We start from the raw sequence: 21,556 nt of genomic DNA on the forward strand, positions 1-21,556 counted from the left end.
CCTCCATGACAACCAATTATTAGTCATGTGTTTTGAACAGCACCAGCTGTAGCAACGGATCTCTGTTAAAGTACACTCCTCTCCATCTGGACCTGAAGTGATGCTTTCTTTAACTGTATTGTCGTCACCTTGGTTCAACCCCAAACAGAAAAAAAAAAAAAATCAACCATACACCGCAAATGATGAGGCATGTTTTCATTTACATTTGTTTAACAACAACTATCAAACATATTTGGGGGAGAGAAACGTTAACATATTTACAATCTGGAAGACAGTAAAAGGGTATTTAACAAATAAAGCATAAAAAGTACCACTAAGTGGTATATCAACCATCAGTTAAAAAAAAAAAGAAGTACTCAAAATATACAATGTAAGCTTCATTTGGCTAACGGGGCCATTTTACTTGAATGTGATGGAATTTGAGAGTGAACGATTGAACCTGGCGTTTGTTCTCCTTGTATAAATACGATGCAATGAAAGTGTACATGGGTCTAACGGGTGATGAGGAAACAAAATGGAAGCGAGGCTACGTAGCAACACATCAGTGCTTGGAGAGAGGTCTTCGGAACAGCAGGATGTGAGGTTCTGTGGAGGAAACAACAAACGAGATGTTTAGGAGTCCTTTTAATATACCACTCACTAGCATGTTAGATTATCTAATAAGCTTTTTTTTTTATTTTTTTTTAAGCAATGCGATTTCAAATTCATCCTCACTGTGTCAGTGTGCTGCCCTTTGAGACATCAGCATTGTTGCACACCCCGATTGATGATCAAAGCAAATGTATGCCTCAAAGAATCACCATCTCTTGCATGTTGTCCATATTTTTGTGACATTAGAGAAATATTGATTGTGAACTGCTCCAGATGAGGTACATGGCATGCTGTTTTTGAATATTTCTGGCTTTGATTTTTAATTATGACATAATAATAGTGGTATCACTATCAGAGATTGTGCCAATGCTTTGAAGTGTGGGTCAAGAAACCCAGAAAGTCATTCATATTTAGGCAACTGAGGTAGTGTTTGCTGTAATGTCTTATTGTTCGGATCCAATCGATTATGTCATTGATCTATCAGCAAATTACCACATTACATAATGACTGCTCACTTAAAAGATGGCAGGTCAGTGTTATGTAAGTTATAAACTTCGGTCGGTTACATAATTGTTTATTGTCAGTATGTCAGTTGGGGTCGTGAGGTGACAAAATGGTGGGCGTGGACGCTTGCTGGTGACTCGCCTGGTTTGTGGATCATGTAGTGGATCCACCCTTGGCTCTGCTGCACACCGAGGCCGCGCCACTCCTTTTCGGTCATGAGGTGCGAGGGAGGCACTTGTTTGGACAGCTGCTTCGGTAAAACCACATGCCTAACGAAAAACAACAATTTTGATTTTATCCGTTAATAAGACCACGTCGTGTTTGGGAGTGACTTCACATTCAAAATATCAATACTGCGAACGAAATATACAATTATTTCAATGTCAGTTGATTTCAAAGAGTTATTGACTATCAACGTATACAAGTTAAAAGAAAACAATTAAAAACTATTAAAGCAGTTGGTTAAATTAGCTTCACGATTACCTATACTCGAAGGCGTCGTCGTTGTATTTGTCAGAGTAGTAAATTTCCTTCTTCGACATTTTCTCTTCAATAAGCGAGTCGAAATGAAGAGCAAAAGAAATGGGAAGGAATAAAAAAAAAAAGAGATGTTTTAGGCTGTCAACAAATAAGTCGAATAGATCCCAAGTCTTGACTGCTTTTGACTGGTAGGCTGATTTCCGAGCTTAATATATTGCAAGCAGGTTCAAAAAGTAACTGCCCGCCCGCGCCTGCCTCCGATTGGTCGAGGCGGCCTGACGCGCAGATGCAAGAAGTTGCTAGCCAATCGAATTCGCCGTCAATAGTGACGTTTTTCTTTCTTCTTTTGTGGTGGTTTGAATAGGTTTGCAGCCGTTGCCGCCACCTACCGGATCTTTAAAACAAACACTAGAAAATGTTTTTTTATGAACGTTCAAAATTCGACACGTTGTGTAAGTCAATGTACTAATTTTCATGTGGTTTTATATTTATGGCCAAAAAAGTGTTTTTCAAAAATAATCCTGTCATCGAGATTTTAGATGTGCTTCACATAATTGAAATTACAATATTTAAATGCATTTACCCACAAAATAATGCATTATACATTTTAAAGCAAAGAACATTGGGAATTGTTTCGAACCTGAATTCAAATGCATTTTTATTTACAATTGAGGCTAACCAATGACCTCATGTTGCTAAAATGATTTACCGTTTCATGTTCAAAATGTAATTGAAGGAATCAAAATCAGGCCTGGGAAACGTATTTAGAGCAAATTCCATAACATATCGTTCATAAAGGAATTTCTTTTATAAAATCAGCTCATCTGCCTCACAGCTATAGCTCAGAGGGTTCAAAGTACAAATCTCAGCTGTGGCCTTTCTGTGTAGCGCTTGCATGTTCTCTGCATGTTAGGTTCACTGACGAATCCAAATTGCAGATCGGAGTGAGTGTGAGGACAAACATAGAAAATGCTTAGATGGCTGGATGGTGTCCCCATTATGTTATCTTGAAGCCACAATGTGCATGACCATTTCCTTCGAGAAGTCTGCATGCTGATCATTTCCTCTCTGCCCTAACCTACTGTACCTTCCATCCCTGCTTGGGAGTCTTTTTATTTCCCCTTTCCTTCTAAATATGTCCATATGTGTGCATACGTTAAAGAGCAAATGAATGTTTCGGGTTACCAACGCAGCAGTGGCCGGCAGCCTGTTAAAGATTAATGCTTGTTTTCATCATATGTCACTTGTCAAGACTCTCGATTACGGCCGCCATCAAATCGGAGTCGAGTCAACGGAGGGCACAGGGGAAGAAAATTTCCATGAACCCATTGTCGCATTAATATGAAATACTAGAAGGTTGCAGGGACTTGGCAGGGCCATGACTGCATGCCAAAAACTCGTGATGCAAGCCTGACCTTGGTTCAAAGTTCACAATTGGTACACATTGGGTACAGTTAAGGGAACAGAATGGTAAACTTTGTCCTGGAAGGCAAGGAAATATTGTGGCATGCATTATGCAGGGTTACACTTGACTTTGACACCCACCCACGGTCACTTTTCCCTTTTGGAATGTGCCGTATCCATTCCCTGCAGGGGCCTGAGAGATAAGCCGCGGGCGGTGTCCGTGGCGACTTCACGCATGGCCGATGAGCAAAATTACATGAGTGGAAAGTGAAAGGCTGGAGGGAGCTTTGCATGGTGAAGCGAGGGGGGGGGGGACAGATAGAGTTACAATGGCAGAGAGGGAGGGGCTACTCACCTGCTGATGAGCAAGGTGGGCGCTTCTTCAGCGCTGACCTTTTGGAACTCATCGGTGACGAGCCAGATCTCTGAGAGGTGTCTTTTCAAAGTGAGGTATGGAGAAACAGTACCCAGCTATTGCAGGCAAAGAAAAAGGTGAGTTCAACAATTATCAATTGTTATTGATGAGCTAAAAGTACTCTATATAACATTTTGGTATTTACGTTTCCATTTGCTCCACAGGACCCGGCCCAGGGCGATACGGACTACCGCCGACGATTGGCTTTATCGGCAATGACTATACGAAACAAACAAGCCCCGCATACTCCTTCCACGGCAAGATGAGTGACAATAGTATGTAGTTTGTATGGGCAATTGCATCAGGTGGCGCAATCTAAATTGAACCGCTAGAGGGAGAAAGAGTACTTTGTTGCATTTCAATGTTTGTTTTTTGTGCAGTGTATTGTGTTGACTGCAGTCCGGGACCTCAGTATCACATTGATGCGAAGATGACTCGCTTAGGGAGAGACGGAACACCTGCATACTCCATGTTGGGGAGAACTAAACTACAAAGTATGTGAGCTTTTACATTGTAACTTTTTTAAGTTTTTAAGATCCTGCATTTATTTTAACAAAATCATCCAATCCTATACGTTAATATTGTAATTTTAATGTTTATCGTTCCTGTTACAATTTACGTTTTATATATTTGTCCGCTAGAGGGCAGTGTTTTCCGGTTTAAAGCATGCAACATAATTCCAAAGCTTTTACTATTATCTGTCCAACACGGAGTAAAATTAAGAATAGTTCATTTATTTGTAACTTTTTTGTTAGATTTAGAGAAGCCTAAATAGAAAAAAGTATTCGCATAATTGCCCAGGCCTACTTGACCATGTGTTTATAGAGGAACCCTTCCACACTCCTGGACCAGGCGCCTACAGCCCAGAAAAAGCCCCACCTTGCAACCTGCAACGCCGACCCCCATCCTACACCATGGGCTGCCGCACGCACTACCGCACCACCGACTCCGTGCCGGCTCCCAACAAGTACACTCTCCCTCCACTACTGGGCTCTCACATCCCAACCAAGCCGGCCAGCGCCAGCTTCTCAATGTCGGCTTGTTTCAACCAAGGCGGGCCGTCCGTGGATTTAGCCAAGACGCCCGGGCCTTGCAGATACAACTGCACAGAGCCCAGCGTTTATCTCCCCAGGCCGCCCGCTTTTTCCATGTTGGGGCGACACGGTGGAGCTCGAGAGGGCACAAAATTGCCCGGTCCTGGATTTTATAATCCAGAAAGAGTGACAGTGCACAAAGCACGGGCGCCGGCCTTCTCCATGGGGATTAGGCACTCTGAGTTTGTCACCCCGCTGGTCGTCAGTGTTTCTGAACAGTAGCCACAATGGAGCCACAACTGTGCATTATGACACCTAATACAGTCATTTTTTTCCCTGCTATTTTAGGCTCCTATATGACCTCTTAATCTTCGTAATGTTTTTATTGATAAAAAGAAATATAGAACAAATGTCATCACTCTCGACATGTATTGATTCCATCTGGTTTATTAGTAACTTGTGCCTCACTGAAACAAACAAACTTGTGATTGGCTGTTTTAAAGAAGGTGGGGCAGCACTTTTTTTATGCTTATGCTTTTGCATGTGCATGTTTTTTTTTCTTCCGAATGTGGCACGTTAATGTTAGCTTGTTCTTTTTCCTCTAAGATGATTTTGGATAAAAGTTATTTGGATGTGACTCCACCCTCATTTTTCACAGAGCTTTACATGAAAGGTAAGATTTCATTTTATTTCTGTAGTTGTTGAATTGAGATGCTAATGTTTCTGTAAGACTAGAAAATGTTCTCATTGACTTTTGAGTTGATCATGCAAATCAACTTGAAACACTAAACTTGCTGGAATGCTTGAATTTGTTTTATTTTGCATGCGAGTGAGTGGTGAGCAAGGAAATGTGCAAGCCTGTGTGTGCGCCAATGGGACAGATGTGATTAGTTAATGCTGTCAAAGAGCATGGGCAGGGCGAAAAGAGCCAGTGACATCATCCGCAGTGAGGGAGCGAGGGAGGGAGAGCAGCCGATGCGATTCAAGCGAGGCGTCCCGAGGCAGGAGGAGGGCTGCTGCTCATACGCATACAGGAGCAAGGAGCGACATGACAACGGCACGGCGTGTGCGCGGGACGGGATTACGCCCACCGGCTTGGATATAAGACTCCCACTGGAAGATTCTCCTGTTTTCCCCCCTCCCTCCCCTTTCCCTCCCCCCTCTCCCTCCCCCAATCCCCAACACTGAGCTTCTTCAGGTGGATCCTCCGGGCATGCTCCTTAAGCCAAAGTATGACCGCTTTCGCAACGAGTCTGTGACTTCTTCCTCCGATGACCTGATGCAGAGCTTAGCCATGAGCGGCAAAGTCGTGGCCACACCGGTGGTCTCCTCCTCGGCCCCCGGCCTCCCCTTGCCTCCCCTGGACTCCGGCGCCAGGTCCTCCGGTGCGGCGGCTCTGGCCGACTCGCCCTGCCTGGATGGGGAGCAGGACGGCACCACTACCTTCTGCATGCTCATCCCTAAGATGCCGCAGTGGAAGTTCTCCAACTCCTTGCTCAGCCGAAGCCCGTCCAACTCCAGCTCCAGTTCCAGCTCCAGCAAGGACTCGAGCAAAAATGCTCAGCAAGGGTCCCCTTCCACTTCAATGTCGTCGCACAGGCACAGCGGGGCGCCCTCGGCCAGCGGCCCCGTGGCCAGCTTGGCCGCCGTGCTCAACTCCTGTGACCCGGTGTGTGTCACCCCGTGCTCGCTGCAGGCCATTCGCGGGCAGAGAGCGGCGGCACAGTCCGGACACGGGTTCGGGGAGATCACGGCGAGCCCCGGGGAGTCCGGCGCCGGAGGCTCCAGGTCGGGGATGAGTCGCAGGACCAGGGTGGAGGGCATGTGGCCAGGCGGGGACGATTTCAGTCAGAAGGGCAGCTTCATCCACAAACCTTCCCAAGGATGGCTGCATCCGGACAAGAAGATCGCAGGACCGGGAGCTTCTTACATTGTCAGGGTGAGTTCAGAGTCATTTTGAATTCCTTTCCCCAAAACTCAATTCATCCATTTTCTCTTGGCGTGAGGGTAGCAGGTTAGCTGGAGCTGTCACCTGCCATGAGGCATTCAGAAGAATTTGACCCAACATATTTCAATTTGCTGTAGGTCAACATGGTAAAAAAAATAAAAAGGCAAGAAGAAAAGAATTTCAATGTCTGACTGGTGATATTGGCAACAAAGCAACAAGTCAGTAATGCTGGTGTGAAATCAAATTTACCAATCAAACTTTAGCTGTCCAGCAAGATCAAAATAAGACAAGAGTGTCATAATTACTCATCGTTACACAAGCAAGATCAGAAAACTAGATTGACCAGAAATAAGAAAAAACAAAAAAAAACAAAGCGTGTCTGCCAGTTTATAATGCAGAGCATGTGGCTGGGCTCGGGAAACGCATCTTTCATCCAGATTAATGACTTGGCGCCCAAGTGCCGCTCAGCGTGTATTTAGCACGGTTGCCATGCGTCGCACTATCAACAAAATAGTCAACACCCCTTACAACTGCTTCATGAAGCAATTTTGAAGCTTCGTTTGCTCATCTGTTTTCAAATGAAGGGATTAAAAGTAAAAACTCACCTCTCGCCACTCCCCCTGTTGCTCCCCTCCTCCCCCCTTTACGACTCCCGACGAGCCCGTGAGACCAGTTGGAGGGGGAGGTAGGAGATGGGGGCTCTTGAACAGGCATGCTCTCTAATGGCATTACCCAGGCACCATTCATTCCTATATTCAATTACATTTAATCACAGTCACTGGCGTCATGAGATGTCCAGGACGGAGGTCGGCTCACCAAGGGGGGGAGGGGCGGGGTTACGATCAGTATGGTGGTCCTCCCCCCCCCCTCTATTTGATGGACACCGTTTTAAGTTGCAAACCACATGTAGATCTATGCATGCTGCATACGTTGACTTTGGATTTCTGCTGTGCTCGGCCGTTTATTAAGAGCACAACCGCAGACACGCCCTTACACATTTCTACCCCCCCCCCCCCCGGGGTAAATACGCAAGTGTTTTTTTTAAAGTGATGCTTTCATGTGACTGCTACTGCATTCTTTGTTGTGTAATACAGCGCTCAAAGCAGCTTTTATTTAAAAAGCATGTTGAAGCTTTGTGTTTTATTCCAGAACAATATGGTAGCCACCTTTGGATAGTAATTTTTTTATTTATTTTTTTATTATTTCTCATTAATATGAGGTGACGCAGGGTGTTTGAAAGAGGGTGACAGTTATTGAATTTCGGAGAAATACTTCTTGGAAAGTCACAGTGCCTGCAGTCAGAGATAGCCGAGCAGATAGGACGGCTGGAAAACGTGATGCGCTCGAACAGCAGATGTGTGTCTATTGTGCGTGTGTGTGTAACAATGGAGGCATTCAGTGAAAAAAAAAGAGGGGGGGTTCCATTTGCTTGATGGAAGACTTCCCCCATCTTGAAATTTAATTGTGAGTTTCATTAAGCAGTTGATCAGAGATATTTTACAGCGCAGTCGTCCATATGAGATGTTACTATTGTTGAAATGTGAATATCTAAATTTTGGAAAAAAATATTAATCAAAATTCCTATGACAAAATATATAATAATCAATTTCACAATGCTTTTTTGTTCACTTCGAGTTTTTCGGGCCATATCCAAATCTTATATTTTATTGAATTTCCGCAAATTTCCTAAATTATGAATGTTATTAGACCACGAAATGACGTCAGATTTCCTGGAAAGGGCTGGCGATAAATAAATTAAATTAGATTTTTGTTTTTTTCTCCCACAAACATCTGATTTTAATTTAGTTTTCTCACCCTTTGGTTATGTAAAAAAAAAAAGATTTACAAAAATAAATCAACTATTGGAATTTGCCTTTTTTCTCCTGATGACACACTTTAAAACTTTTTTTTAAAAATTCTACCACATTTATTTATTTATTTATATAATGAATAATTTTCAGGCCGACCCAATGACATTGGATACAGTGGTTGGGCATTACTGCTTTCTAGCGCCTTGATGCACATTAGTAGGTTAACCGAGGAGCATCCTGACGCGAACTGATACAAACAAACTCCCAGCAGAGACGTGTGATGCTCCGCTTTGGCCCGTGCCTGCGAGCTTTTAGTGCTTCTAATCCAGTCAAGGTGCCATTAGCACCTTCGCTTGCCGTCCATTAGGATGCTACTCAGCTGGCCGGAGTACACTCGGAAACCTCTATTTGTGGATTTAAATTCATGTAGGGTTGGAAATAGACTCCCCCTCCCTAAGTCTGTTTTTGACTGGCACACATGATGATTTTTTGGTTGATTTGTTTGTGTGTGCAGTACATGGGCTGTATTGAAGTGCTGAAGTCAATGCGCTCCCTGGACTTTAATACACGCACTCACGTGACCAGGTAAGAATTGTTTGAATCATCTGTTGAGGACTGTGTGAATTTACCCCCTACATTGCCTATGTGGAAAAACCTGGAATAGATTTGAAAATTTTCACTAAGCAACACGATATTTGGTAGAACTGGCTAATATGAGTGGATCCACCATTTTTTAATCCTTTTGCACATTTCCAGATATTCTTGAAAAGAAAACTCACAGATATTTTGTCCAGGTTTGAACCATGATGGTGAATACATCATGAGTAGATCCACAAAAAAAAAAAAAAAACCTGAAAGGGCACAAGAAGACTGCCATTTTGGTTTGAAGTGGCCATTTTTATTTCCCACATTTTGTCCAGTTGCTCCCAAATTTGAACCATCTAAACTCATTCCCACAAAAACAAAAGTACAACAATTTAGGTTTTTCATTTTTGAGTGAGACGTGTTTTGAATGCACCTGACAGGATGCACAATGGCCCAAGAAGCCGTTCTGTTTTTGTGCCCGCCACACATGATGTTATTATTGTAGCAGCAGGCCTCGGTCTCTCGGGAGACGTGCTCGCTCCCCCTTTCCACCTCCCGCACTTTCTCCCACCCTCATCTCTCTCCCCTCAATCGATTGGCAGTAATGTGAGCCTGCTAGGCTAAAGTGAAGGCGGGGGGGGGGCAGTGATGGAGTGATAAAGGGGGGTGGGATGTATTATTGATGATGTTCACTAATGACTGTGGAAAGCTGCAGTGGTCCCCCGTTGAACCCGCCGGATAATGTTGGCGGGTGGGAGTGGGAGGGGTGGAGCAAACAACAAAACATATAAGGATAGAAAAGTTACACACCTTAGTGAGAGTCGCTAACATTAATCATAACCACCAAGCCGAAGTCACATGACTGAATTTTGAAGGGACTAATTTAGCATGGCAATCATCATGAAATGTTTTAATCAATATGCGGATTATTGCTGATACAGCAGATTTTTGAGGAAAAAAAAACAATTGCGATGTCAATAGTCAAGAATGTTGTTTATTGTCCAGAGCGTCGTCATCATTGGACATTGCCTCCGTTGTCGGTGGTGTTAAATAGCAACACGGAACAAAACAACAACAATGGCTGTCCTCGCCGGTGTGAATCATTCCAAACAACGTTCTTGTGCAAGGGAGGGGAGGGGGGGGGGGGCAACGGAGAGGCCTGGGACCTTTACTCAAGACAAAGCCTAGGACTGCTGCGGCTTTTTAAATATTTACGAGCCACTCGATAGGGGCCGCCGGGTTCTTGACTGCTGTCCCCGGCGTCCCATGACAGCGAGGCAATGAGCGCCTGCTTCTCTCCCTCCGCCTGACACGCACACACAAGCGGCCATTTTCTTGTCATTCCTGGGAGGCTCTCTGTGACATTTTTTTCTGGAAATGTGGGAAAAAGTATAAAGTCACTGTTGATAGTATTTTGGTTTTTCACAAAGTCATAACAAATATGAGATGAAAAGGAATTGGAGGCCACAGTTACTATCAGGGGCAGCGCTATGCCGAGGCTGGGGGGGGGGGGGGGGTGGCAGTTAAGCCCCTCCGGCATTTTATTTGATGTTCTAAATATATTTGTAAATTATGTAGAAACCGAACTATGTATGGGTCAAGCCCACATTAGCCGTGGGAAAAAAAAATCCCACAGCCGTGTTAATTTATAGGGTCACTAGCCACTTTATTAGGTACACCAGCAAAATCCAATGCATTCATTTTGCAGTCTCGTGGATCTTATCAGTAGAATAACTTGACCTTTGACCTTTCTTTATTCCGCTAATTAGGGAGGCCATCAACAGGCTGTGTGACGCCGTGCCGGGTGGAAAAGGCGTATGGAGAAAGAAGGTCGGTTGTGAATTTATCCTCTTCCTCAACCCTAATGATGATATTTTGTACGTATGACATCAACTTGTTGTCCTTCTTTCAGTCTGCAAACAAAGCTCTTCAGTCCATCATGGGAAAGAGCAACCTGCGTTTTGCCGGCATGAGCATCGCTGTCAATATTTCCATCGACGGATTGGGACTACTCATTCCCACCACGCGACAGGTTGAAATGACTCAAATTCATTTCATCGATCTGTTCGGTGAATTAAAAATTCAAAACATTCCAGTTAAAAAAAAAAATCAATGAGGCATTTTTGGGTAATTCTCGCAGATGTTAGCACATCACCCCATGCAGTCCATCTCGTTCGCTTCAGGCGGAGACACGGTGAGTCAAGTATTTAATTGCAACGTTGTCCAACCATCTTTTAGCATCTTCCACTAATGTCGTTATTTATTTCGCAGGACTCCCCCGATTATGTTGCATACGTGGCAAAAGACCCGGTCAATCAAAGAGGTAGCGTGCCCGAGTCGAAAATCCACAATCATCTCAAGTTGGTAGCTTTTAAACTTACACGGCTGGTGTCATCCTTGTCGGCCAGCGTGTCACATTCTGGAGTGCTCGGACAGTTTGGCCCAGAGTGTCATCAGTACCATCGGTCAAGCCTTCGAGCTGCAGTTCAAACAGTATCTGCACAGTCCACCCAAGACTCTGACGTCTTTGGACAGGTAAAGGCACAGCACAACATACACTTATCATTTTTAACGCCTTAATGTAGCAAAACGTCTCGTGACAACCCAACCATGATGTGTGTGTGTGTGTGTGTGGTGGAGGGGGGGTCAGCGGAGTACTCCACCAATACGGAATAATAATTAAAATTAATGCACTGCCTTATTGATCAGCAGGAACAATAACAGGGCACCAAAATAGAAACTGCTAACGTGAGGAAGACTCGTTCGCATTGTGTTAGCACGCACACACATGTCCTGTCTGCAGTCCTTCCATCCAGCAGCAGTCATGGTGATCCATATATATGTTCAGCAGACCTAAATAGATCATCTTCGGATGTGGGGATGACATCTGATCGGCTTAATCCAATGGAACGCCTACATCGTCGTCGTTATTGGCACCGTCCATGCAAGCTTATTAAACTGGGGGATGGGCCAATTTTAGTGCTCAAGGGCCACATTTGATTTTCACAACTGAGAGCTGGGCCAGATCATTTGTAAATTAGGTTACATAAATAAACGGGGGAAAATATTAGAGAGTTCATGTTGGATCAAGCGGTGTTAAAATAGTGCGCGACCAATCGGTTCTGTTCTGCGGGTGGATGTCAATTCATTTATTTCCTCAGGTCCTTCAGGACGGAGGAGCCGGCGTGGGGGGAGGACGACGACTTCTCCGAGCACGATTATTACAACAGCATCCCGGGCAAGGAGCCTCCCGTGGGCGGGGTGGTGGACTCCCGACTGCGGCCTAGTAAATCTCAACTAGCTCACATCCACGCACAGCCGCAAAGCAGAGCAGCACAACAGGTCATTGATAGCAGACTGTCCAGTAAATAACAATTTCCCACAGATGACCTCGTATACTGATGTGCCATGGCGCAGTGGTTGGGATTCACTGATCTTAAGTAACCAAAACACAAGATAAAGAAATACCTCTCCTCCATTGAGGCCCACTGCAGTTTCAAAAACAAACTCCCTACCCTCGGCGCCTGTGATGTTGCCGCGCCTTAATTGCCCCAAAAAGGGAATCTGACTCACTTGATCGGCTGACCCGCAGTGAGAAGCAAAACACGCTAACGTGCTGTGGCTTGGGTTTCAAATAGAGTGCCTCCAAACTACATTATGCGAGGTGGTGGCGGGATGAAGAAGATAGTCATGCATTATTAAGGATGGATGAGTTGTTGTTGTTTTTTTTTTGTGTGAAGTTTGACTGTGTGTTGGTGTGTAGATGGGCTCGCCGGTAAAAAGGGAACAAGTGGCTCACCATGCAAGTCAGCTGTGCTATGAACTTCAGTGGGAGGCAGATGCAAGCAGTAGCTCAGGTGAGACACCCAGTGGCCATATGAGAAACTACAACTCAATAAAGTCAACAATTCTAACCTAAACCATTATTAGAGCACATTTTATGCCATTTTTATCACAAATCCTAATTTGGACTTCTCCTTAGTATAAAAAAAAAAAAAAACATCCAGTTAATAATGAACTTTTTTTTATTTTAGATGGTTACCTGTGCGCTGACGGCCAGCCACCTGGGAATAAAGACTACGAGGAGCACCAGTATGTGAACACGCAGAGTTTTGAAAACTTGGAGTCTTTGCATCAGGGCCCCGATGGACAGAGAGGGGCCAGGGGGCCCGACAGTCCCAAGAAGGACCTTTTTGACATGAGTGAGTTCTGACAGCACTCGTAATTAGGGTGATACAGACTGGATGAAAAGTTATTTCTCACGCTCCCCTGCAGGACCTTTTGAGGACGCCCTAAAACTGCACGAGGCCGGCGGTGCTGCTGGGGCGGAAGGTGTGCAGCTAGTGGAGGATCAGTGGCCCAGCCCTCCACGGCGCAGGGCCCCCGTGGCCCCGAATGAGGAGCAGCTTCGGCGGGAAACCTGGTACCACAGCCGAATGAGCCGACGGGATGCCGAGAAGCTGCTGGTCCGAGACGGAGACTTCCTTGTGCGGGAAAGCACCACCAACCAGGGCCAATACGTGCTAACGGGCATGCACTGCGGCCTGCCCAAACATCTGCTGCTTGTGGACCCCGAGGGAGTGGTGAGTGGAAATGAGCTGGGAAAGATGCTAACTCATTAGCGGCGAGCTGCAATGCATCTCTTGTTGGTCACATCAAGGTGAGGACAAAAGACATGTTATTTGAGAGCATCAGCCACCTCATCGCGTACCACCTGAAGAACGAGCTGCCTATCGTAGCGGCCGAGAGCGAGCTCCACCTCAAGCAGGTGGTCAAAAGGAAACAATGAGACATCTGCCCACCTCGCCGCATTGGGATGGTAAGCATGGAACAAAAGGAGCAAGTCAGAAAATAGCTCATGAATGTATCTAGATGAAATTTGCTGGTTTCACTTTTTAACTCATTCACTGCCATTGACGGCTATACACGTCAAAGTTTCATTTTGAACCGGGCAGTGAATGACCACAATATTAGGTACACCAAAGTAATCACTTCTTTCTGTTTCTTTTTCTGTTGCAGTGTAAACGAAATAAGGGTCTGTTTATCCCAAGTGGACACTTGTGTGGACATCATTGTCGTTTTTGGGATATTCATATCATCACCTGGTCATGCCCAAAGGTCCCACTCAGCATGCTGCTATGAAGCTAAACAAAGGAGCTCCAGGATTTCCATGTCTCTTGTATAGTCACACTGGCCCTGCTCTGCAATGACTTAGTAGTTAAGTTGCACACATGGACACAAACTTAACTGGTGGCAGGGAAAAAAACTGTTAACCTAAAACAAACCTGCAATGATGGACAGTCACAATATCCAATATAGTTCCATGAATCATGCTTTGTTTGTAACATATGGTGCATAATCATCAGCCACTTTAATAGGTATAGTAGTCAATCTTCCATAAATGACTGTACAGTATTGGAATTTAGTCTTTACTGAGCATTATAATCCTTGCGAAGGCAGGTCGATAAGAACTTAGGTTGTGTAGGTGTACCTAATGAAATGACAGGTGAGTGTATTAAGAACTCGACTCCTGTCCAACTTCAGTGCCTTAATAACTATGCAGTGTGGGGCTGTACCGACTCTTTTCTCCTGCAATGCCAATGAGTGACTATAAAAACATCAGGATGCTTGTGTATTTAGAAACGGGAATGAAAGCTGCTCATTTTAGGGGTCAATATATAATCATCTTAAGTGCCCTCAGTTGCTAACTCCCTTTAGGGTCAAGTCAGACATATGACTTGTTTTCTTTGTTTCAGGTTCAGGAAAACATGGTTTTGTCACAACTCTCATTTTCTTTTCTTTCTCAGGAATTTCTTGTCTATGCTTCATTTAAAACATGCTTCACAATAAAAGTATTGGAAAACCGTGGCGCAATACAATGAAGTGAACAGCAAGACCAGTGGATGGCTTTTTATGTATTTATTTTGGATGAAAACAGGGAAAATATATTGTAAAAAAAAAAAAAAAAAAAGTAGGTCAATCTCACAATATCTTCTAAAAATAAACACATTGGCTTTTTATAAAAGGCATACCACACTTATGTCACTATATTGCTGGCATGGATGAACAACTACACATTATTCGTAGTAAAAAAATAATTTTGGACAGTTTGGGGGAATTCCTGTCATAGGCCAAAACTTTGACAATTCAGCATTACCTGTTTACATTATCAAAGTTGAATTAATGGTGGAATTAACGTTAAATTCCAGACATGGGTTCCTTGAAAGGCATCGTTGTACACTTGTGCTTGCTTGATATAATGAGCTATAAAGATGGATGACATGGATGTTAATGACCCTGTTGGCTCATTCTGAGGATTTGCAGGAGAAGACGTTGCACCTCTTCATCCATACGACCCTTTTGGAGACATTATATTAATTGGGGTAAATTTCATACTTTTTTTCCCTCCTGATATAAAAGTATTTTTCTAATTCTATAACAACTTTACAATCATATTAGTACTTTATATTCTTGTAGAACGTTTCCCCGTAACGAAAGGATACACAATAGAGTATTTTTATTATTATTGATGTATTGTTGTTGTAATACCAAAGTTAACCACAGGAGGGCAGACATCGCTCACTAGCCCCTCCCTCCGCAGCTGTGAAGAAGAATGCGTCACGGCTGCCAGGTCTCTCTCAAAAGTACGTGAAAGTGATTTTATCAAATTGTGACCTCCGTAAACGTGGACGTATTCAACGCTTAATATTGTTTTAAACGTAATTTCGGCTTAAATGGACAAGTCACGCGTATGGAGCAACTTTGCAAGCGGTCTTGTTCACACAGGTGAGTGAGCCCGCCTAATTATTTTGGGGATTCGAATGACATGCTGAAAAACAATACTAAAATATTTGAGTGAGTTGATTTTTGTCAAAACATCCACAAAATAGATTCTTGCACTTAGTGTAATGTTTGTATTTGACTGACCTGCACGGCAGCCAGTAAATGAGAACGATACACAGCCACCACCTGTTTGTGCTTTCGTTCACAATCCTTGGAGAAGAAAAATTAAAACCAATCCTTTTTCTAATAGAGCAAAATTGCCTTATTTTTGTGGGATTTTTTTTTTTCTGTACCTGGAGCTGTTGGTTGAGTATGGCGATTCTGTTCTGTAGTGCCATTTGCTGTCCCGGGTTCGCTTGATGCGTGTTAGAACTGGAAGACATGATGCCAAGAGGGGGCGACAGAGAGCCAAGTGCCTCTCTTAGCCGGAACACCTCCTTAGATAGCTCTGTTATCTGCACCAAACATAGTTTCATTTCCAACTCTTGTCCATTGAATGTTATTCCTCACTCCAGTCCTGTAATGTCTCACCTTGCGGTCCTTCTCCTTGACAAGGCCTTGAGATTCCTGGATGTTATTTTGGAGTTCCTGGACATGACTGGACTTGGCTTGCAGTTCTTGAAGCTGCTGTTGCACAGCAACCAACTGAGTCTCTGCCGCCTGTCGCTCGCTCTTGTTAAAAAGAGCCTCCCGCTGCACTTGGAACACCTGCGCAGGTATGAATAATGATAATCTACTATTTCTTTAGAAATTGAAATATACCTTGTACTGTGAAAGCTTAGGAGTGAAAGTCAGCAGTATCGGTTTCAGTGCTGTACTTAATACTCCACCTTGACTACATCAGTATACATCGTACGGAGAGACGGATGAATAATGCAGAGGCAGGAAAGAGGTAAAGGTGGAACACGACTCTCTTTCTGGCTGACACAAAGACTAATTAGAAGACTAAGATTGCTTTGTGAGGCTTTACGTGAAACGGAGCATATACCTCAGTGCAGGTCTTCTCGTGTTTACGCGTGAGGTCGTTGAAGCGGGCCGCCATGGCGTTTATATCGGCCTGCATGGACAGCCGCAGGGCCTCGTGGTCTTCCTTGGAGATAAGACCCTGCTGGGCGGCCTTTTCTGACTTGAGCTGCCTCAGCTCTGTTTCTTTGTCACTCAGAGCCTCTTGAGCTGCTGCGGCACTACTCTCGCTGGCCTGCAGGGAGCGCTGGAGCTCTGCCTAACAAGGGACAACAGACTTCTGTTGCTTGGGGTTTTGAGAAGCAACCGAGACTTAATCTATTTTTATATTGACTTCATTAGGACTTAGCCACAAACCTTGATTTTGTCATGCTCCTCTTTGGGAACAGCCTCATGCATGGCCTCTACTTTGGCTTCTAATATGGCCGCCTGTTCTTCGGTCTCTGCCCGCTGCGCCTTTTCCTGCTGAAGCTCCTGTAGGGTTTGGGCAAGCTGCTCCGACACGGCGGCCAGCGCCTCTTTGTGCTTGGCCAGAGGCACAACATCCTTCAAGTGCAGGGCGTCGTGGGCACGGCTCTCTCGCTCGGCACATAAGCAGTCAAGAGCTTGGGCGGCTTCCTGTCGGGCCACCTCCAGCTCTTCGCGAACGGCGGCCAGCGTACGTCTGGAGCGTTCTGATGGAAATATAAGTTCCGATTTAAACTAATTGAACCTCAAGTCAAATATAAAAAAATTGTATTCAGATGACTTGATGTTATACCTGATGTGACTGAGAGCTCCGAGCTCTCCGAGTGCTCTTCTTCTTCATCCTCGTCGTCGCCATTTATGGGAGGCCTCAGTCTCTCCAACTGCAGGAGGGCATCATTGAGCTTCCTCGCCACCTCCGCTCTCTCCCTGGCCAGCTGTTCACACTGGAGGCTTAGGGTGACCTGCACCTCCTCCAGGTCTGACCGTGGCACACACTTCTTCAGCTCATCCTCCAGCTCGCCCACACGTTCCTGAAGGCGCCGAACCTGATCTCCATTCAGTCCCGGGCCTCCCGACGTGCTCCCTCCCTGTATAACGCTCGCCTCCAGCTCAGCCACGTTTTCCCTTTGCTCTTCTGCGCCAGAGTCTGTCCAGTCCTTGTCGCCCGCAGACCTTTTCTGGACCAGAGCGACTTGAAGCTGCTCAACTCGCTCTTTCAGCTGTTTGATTCTGTCAGCGTCCTCAGAGGTCCGGGCGACCGTTTTGGCACGGCTCTGGCTAAGCTCCTCCTCCAACTCGCCTACTCTTACCCTCAGCTGCTGGGCCGCCGAGTCTGGAACCCAGCTAGCACCTGCTCCTCCTGTGTCCCCTTGGGCACACTCCACGGACAACACCCCAAGACGCATTTGCTCCTTTAGCTGATCCAGCTCTGACTGAGAGGAAGCCAACAGGGCCTGCAGGCCTTGCAGCTTCTCCTTTAGAGCCTCTGGATTCTCTGAAAATCCAACCTGAGATGTTTCAACACCACTGCGGACCAAAACCAAGATCATACAATAAGTGGGGGATTACTGCAGTTCCACGCTTAGCTAATCTTACCATTCCTCCACCTCACCAGACTCCTCGTTGGCCGCTTGAGCCAATGAGAAGCGCTCTTGTAGGGCTTCAAACTCCTTCCTAATTGTCTCATACTGTGCGATGGGGACAAAGTCCGCACCGGGGCTTTCCATGTTGGTGTCGTCCTTCTCAAACATCTCCAGCATCTGCAAAGCCACAATTGCTAGAAATGCAATGTGCCGATTTACTTTTTCACGCTACAAGAAGAATGCATAGCACACATGTAAAAATGAAAATTAAATTTTCTAACTGCTCAGAATAAATATGACATCATAAAGTTCATCATGACATAAGAGACACCTTCACATGACATGGTCTTCTACGATCCTGTGTATGTGTGTGGGTCACCTGTCTACTAGTTGTTTTGTGTTTGCACCTGAACTTTGAGAACAAGCTCGACATTCTGTGATGTAAGCTCTTCTATTTTTTGGTGTAGTTCTTCCGCAGTTCCACGCTGAGCGGGGGCAGGAGACGGGCTGGCCGATTCTGCGTCCGAGGAGGTCTCGGCACGAGCAGGTGAGGCTCTGGAACGCTTGGAGAGCAACCTCTCTGGCGGGCGTGTTCAAATAAAAAAAAAAGCAGATTATGACACTAATTCCTACTTTTCTATTAACTAGTGCTTTGACGCCATCTTGTGGCATCTAAAAGTAATGTAAAAAGAGTGCAATTAGGAAAATACAAATGACATACCTTGGAAGTCAAACATTTCCTCCATATCTTCAGAGTCACTCGTTCCGACGCCTTGGACTCCCTTTAGCTCCTCGATCAATTTGTCCCTCTCAGCCTCTGCCTCTTTTAGGCACTGTTTTAGCCGGGACAGCTAATGTGGTGCATGCATACACGAAAAATGCAGTGTGAGGATATTCTGGAGGTAGTTTGCTGTATTTAAAAAAAAAAAAAAGTAATAAAAAAAAGAAAAAAAAGCACGGTTGCAGTACCTCCTCCAAGGCAGAGAGGGCGCTCTGCTGCTGCTGCTCCAAGGCTTTTATTTTCTGGAGGAGGCGACCTCGTTCGAGACGTAGTCGCCGAATCTCCTCAAACACTTCCTCATCTTCCACCTAAAAGACTTCATGTTAATTCTGTCCGAAATTATGAAAGGACTTTGAGGAAATAAACGCCCACTAACCTGATGCAATTCTGGAGGCTGAGGAGAAGGCGACTGAGCAGGGGGCTCGGGCGACTCAACGGGGGGAGCGGGACTGCGTGCGTGAGGGGCGGGTGGTAAACCCTGAGTGATCATGATGGAGTACTGATGATTATTCTACAGCGGTGATTCCCAAAGTCAAATAAGTGCAATAAAAGGTTGAGACCAGTACCTGGAGAGGAGCACGTGGTGGGGGTGGGGCTTTCCTTTTGCGAGGGCTACTCCCCCCTTGCACCAGCTTTAAGGCCCGTGAGTTGTTTTGGGGCGTCTGCATTGGAGTCAAAAGGAAGCCAATGCGATTCAAATGAATCAAGAAACATTTTTTTAAGGCCTAAGATGAAGCTATTACAAATAGGAATGAATGATGTCACATTGGAGAACATGCACTGCTTTTTTCGATGAAGGGCCAGAGAGTTCTTGCAGTAACGTGATATTACCTCCTGGCCGGCGCCCTCTGACAATACGTACGCAGAGATGGAAAAAGAGAGAGAGATCATTTCCCTTTTAGTCGCTCAGACACAACTACCAATTATGCAAGAGAAAGCATTTCCACGGTGCGATTCAAATGAAACCACAGTGGCACGGGTACCGTACCAGGAGGCGCTCCATTTTGCAACATGTGCACAATGCGATGGCTATCAGGGCTGTAGTCTTCCGCCTTGTTTCCGAGGCCGTCGACCAGCTGCGTGTTGGCCCCGCCCCTCAGTAGGACGGCTACCGTTTCTGCGCTGTCGCTCTCGCAGGCCAACATTAAGGCAGACCTCCCCTGGTTGTCCTGAATGTTTGCGTTGGCACCTCGACCCAGCAAAAAGACGCAAAGCTCCGCTCGACTCATCTGCGCTGCCAGAATGAGGGCGGTGGCTCCATCCTGAACAAATGCATCGATTATCATGAATGCAATTTATTATATCAACCAATAACGTTTGAGCTCACCCCATCTTGCGCATCAAGATCGGCTTTAAAGTCCCACAGGATCTCAGAGCAGGTTACGCAGCCGCTGATTGCTTTGAACAAAGTTATTATGATCAGTTTTATCCCCCACCAATATTTATATTTATTCTGTTGCATACCTGCATGGTGGAGGGGCGTTCTCCCGATGGCGTCCGTGCAATCTACTTCCAATCTCTCCTGTTTTAAATGAGATAGGGCCAAACTTGTTACATTTGAAATGTTCAATTTATGTTGTCAATTTCATTTACCTGTAAAAGTCTCTTTAAACATTCGGTCTGTCCGTTTTTGGCTGCGAGGTGAAGGGCGCCAAAGCCTAGTAATTAAAATCGGTTAACGTGTGATGACGTGGATAACGTTTTTTTTTTTTTTTTTTTTTTAAATTGCGAAATAACACACCGGCACCATCTGTGACATTGACGTCAGCTCCGTGAGCGATGATGACCTCCAGACAATCGACGTGCCCTCGAGACACGCAATGATGGAAGCTGCCAGAAGGACAAGTGTGTTATTTGTACACATTGGCTTGTTCTCAAATTGTGGATTAGATTTGTATGTAGATTATATTTTGATGACATGCAGATTAAGTGCGGGACAAACCAATGATCATGTGACAAATTCTAAGATATGATGAGACTTAACAACATTCTAGTCCTCGACTCGTTTCGTTGGTGTTTTGGCTCAGCCGCATTAAAGTGACAGACAGTGCAGTTGACCCACTTACGCCGATTTGCCCTCAGCATCCAACTTGGTGGGGCAGAGACCCTTTTTAAGGATGAGGGCGGAGACTTTATCTGTTTCGTTTTGCTCCACAGCCTGGAGGAGCCGCTCATCACTCTTGCTCCAGTCTTGACTCTTTTGGGATCCGAGTCACCCCAAAATAGAAGAAAAAATGTCTGTATTATAGAGTATTTAATTTTGACCAAAAACATTCCTTCCACTTACAACCCAGGCTAAACTTAACTCCTCCCCAACATTCAAGCCATTTCCCAATATCGAGAACGCAGACCAAGGTCTCGTAAACTTGTCGACAACGGTCTTTCCAAGAACTCAATAAGGTATTTCCTAAGTATGCTAGTCTTTGTAATTGGAACGGCTTGTGTGTGTGAATAATTAAATGCTACCTGAGCTCTATTGGCCATCGAGCGTCTGCTCTAACGGCACTCCTGCTGCTGTGCTAATACTGAATCCCATTTAAACACACTCATAATGAGAAGAAACTGAATATTAAAAAAAATAGAATTAAATAGACAGAATTCATACCAGCAAACACTTACCTCATTCTTTTTAAACTTTGCCTTAAGACTCTTCATGTTGTTCTACCTTGCCAGAAACACTCCACTAAAAATGTTTATGGGGTAAAAA

The 21,556-nt window shown here is 45.0% G+C and overlaps 4 protein-coding genes across 5 annotated transcripts; 2 read left to right on the forward strand and 2 right to left on the reverse strand.

The window, feature by feature from the left end:
• Nucleotides 1-180: 180 nt before the first annotated feature.
• cks2 (CDC28 protein kinase regulatory subunit 2) lies at nucleotides 181-1,761 on the reverse strand. Its single transcript, XM_037248772.1, has 3 exons — nucleotides 1,579-1,761; nucleotides 1,237-1,364; nucleotides 181-585 (listed from the first exon to the last, which is right to left on the reverse strand). The coding sequence occupies exons 1-3, from the start codon at nucleotides 1,635-1,637 to the stop codon at nucleotides 542-544; spliced, it is 231 nt and encodes a 76-aa protein (XP_037104667.1). The 5' UTR covers nucleotides 1,638-1,761; the 3' UTR covers nucleotides 181-541.
• A 54-nt stretch (nucleotides 1,762-1,815) lies between these two features.
• odf3l2b (outer dense fiber of sperm tails 3-like 2b) lies at nucleotides 1,816-5,232 on the forward strand. The gene is made up of 4 exons (XM_037248770.1): nucleotides 1,816-3,471; nucleotides 3,559-3,669; nucleotides 3,775-3,888; nucleotides 4,220-5,232. Exons 1-4 carry the CDS (start codon nucleotides 3,432-3,434, stop codon nucleotides 4,708-4,710), a joined length of 756 nt encoding a protein of 251 aa, XP_037104665.1. The 5' UTR covers nucleotides 1,816-3,431; the 3' UTR covers nucleotides 4,711-5,232.
• On the forward strand, nucleotides 4,982-14,638 carry shc2 (SHC (Src homology 2 domain containing) transforming protein 2). Of its 2 annotated transcripts, none has more exons than XM_037248737.1 (14): nucleotides 4,982-5,101; nucleotides 6,125-6,367; nucleotides 8,702-8,772; nucleotides 10,542-10,602; nucleotides 10,685-10,804; nucleotides 10,913-10,966; nucleotides 11,044-11,095; nucleotides 11,181-11,307; nucleotides 11,934-12,114; nucleotides 12,536-12,629; nucleotides 12,807-12,974; nucleotides 13,048-13,355; nucleotides 13,433-13,591; nucleotides 13,792-14,638. In XM_037248737.1, the coding sequence occupies exons 2-13, from the start codon at nucleotides 6,224-6,226 to the stop codon at nucleotides 13,559-13,561; spliced, it is 1,509 nt and encodes a 502-aa protein (XP_037104632.1). In that variant the 5' UTR covers nucleotides 4,982-5,101; nucleotides 6,125-6,223; the 3' UTR covers nucleotides 13,562-13,591; nucleotides 13,792-14,638. The 2 variants fall into 2 exon arrangements, with proteins under 2 accessions (XP_037104632.1, XP_037104631.1); XM_037248736.1 differs by having other exon boundaries at nucleotides 4,988-5,101; nucleotides 5,335-6,367.
• Nucleotides 14,639-14,724: 86 nt separating this feature from the next.
• ankrd24 (ankyrin repeat domain 24) lies at nucleotides 14,725-21,504 on the reverse strand. Its single transcript, XM_037248729.1, is given in 20 exon segments — nucleotides 14,725-15,129; nucleotides 15,700-15,765; nucleotides 15,849-16,010; nucleotides 16,087-16,263; nucleotides 16,544-16,777; nucleotides 16,876-17,192; nucleotides 17,279-18,012; nucleotides 18,082-18,245; nucleotides 18,476-18,648; nucleotides 18,790-18,919; nucleotides 19,038-19,165; nucleotides 19,216-19,327; nucleotides 19,410-19,511; nucleotides 19,833-20,111; nucleotides 20,177-20,247; nucleotides 20,314-20,371; nucleotides 20,443-20,507; nucleotides 20,591-20,679; nucleotides 20,916-21,046; nucleotides 21,469-21,504. Coding segments are annotated over 20 exon segments (3,297 nt in total). The 3' UTR covers nucleotides 14,725-15,060.
• Between the last annotated feature and the right edge of the window lie 52 nt (nucleotides 21,505-21,556).

Source organism: Syngnathus acus, chromosome 4, assembly GCF_901709675.1.
Source record: "Syngnathus acus chromosome 4, fSynAcu1.2, whole genome shotgun sequence".
NCBI lineage: Eukaryota > Metazoa > Chordata > Actinopteri > Syngnathiformes > Syngnathidae > Syngnathus > Syngnathus acus.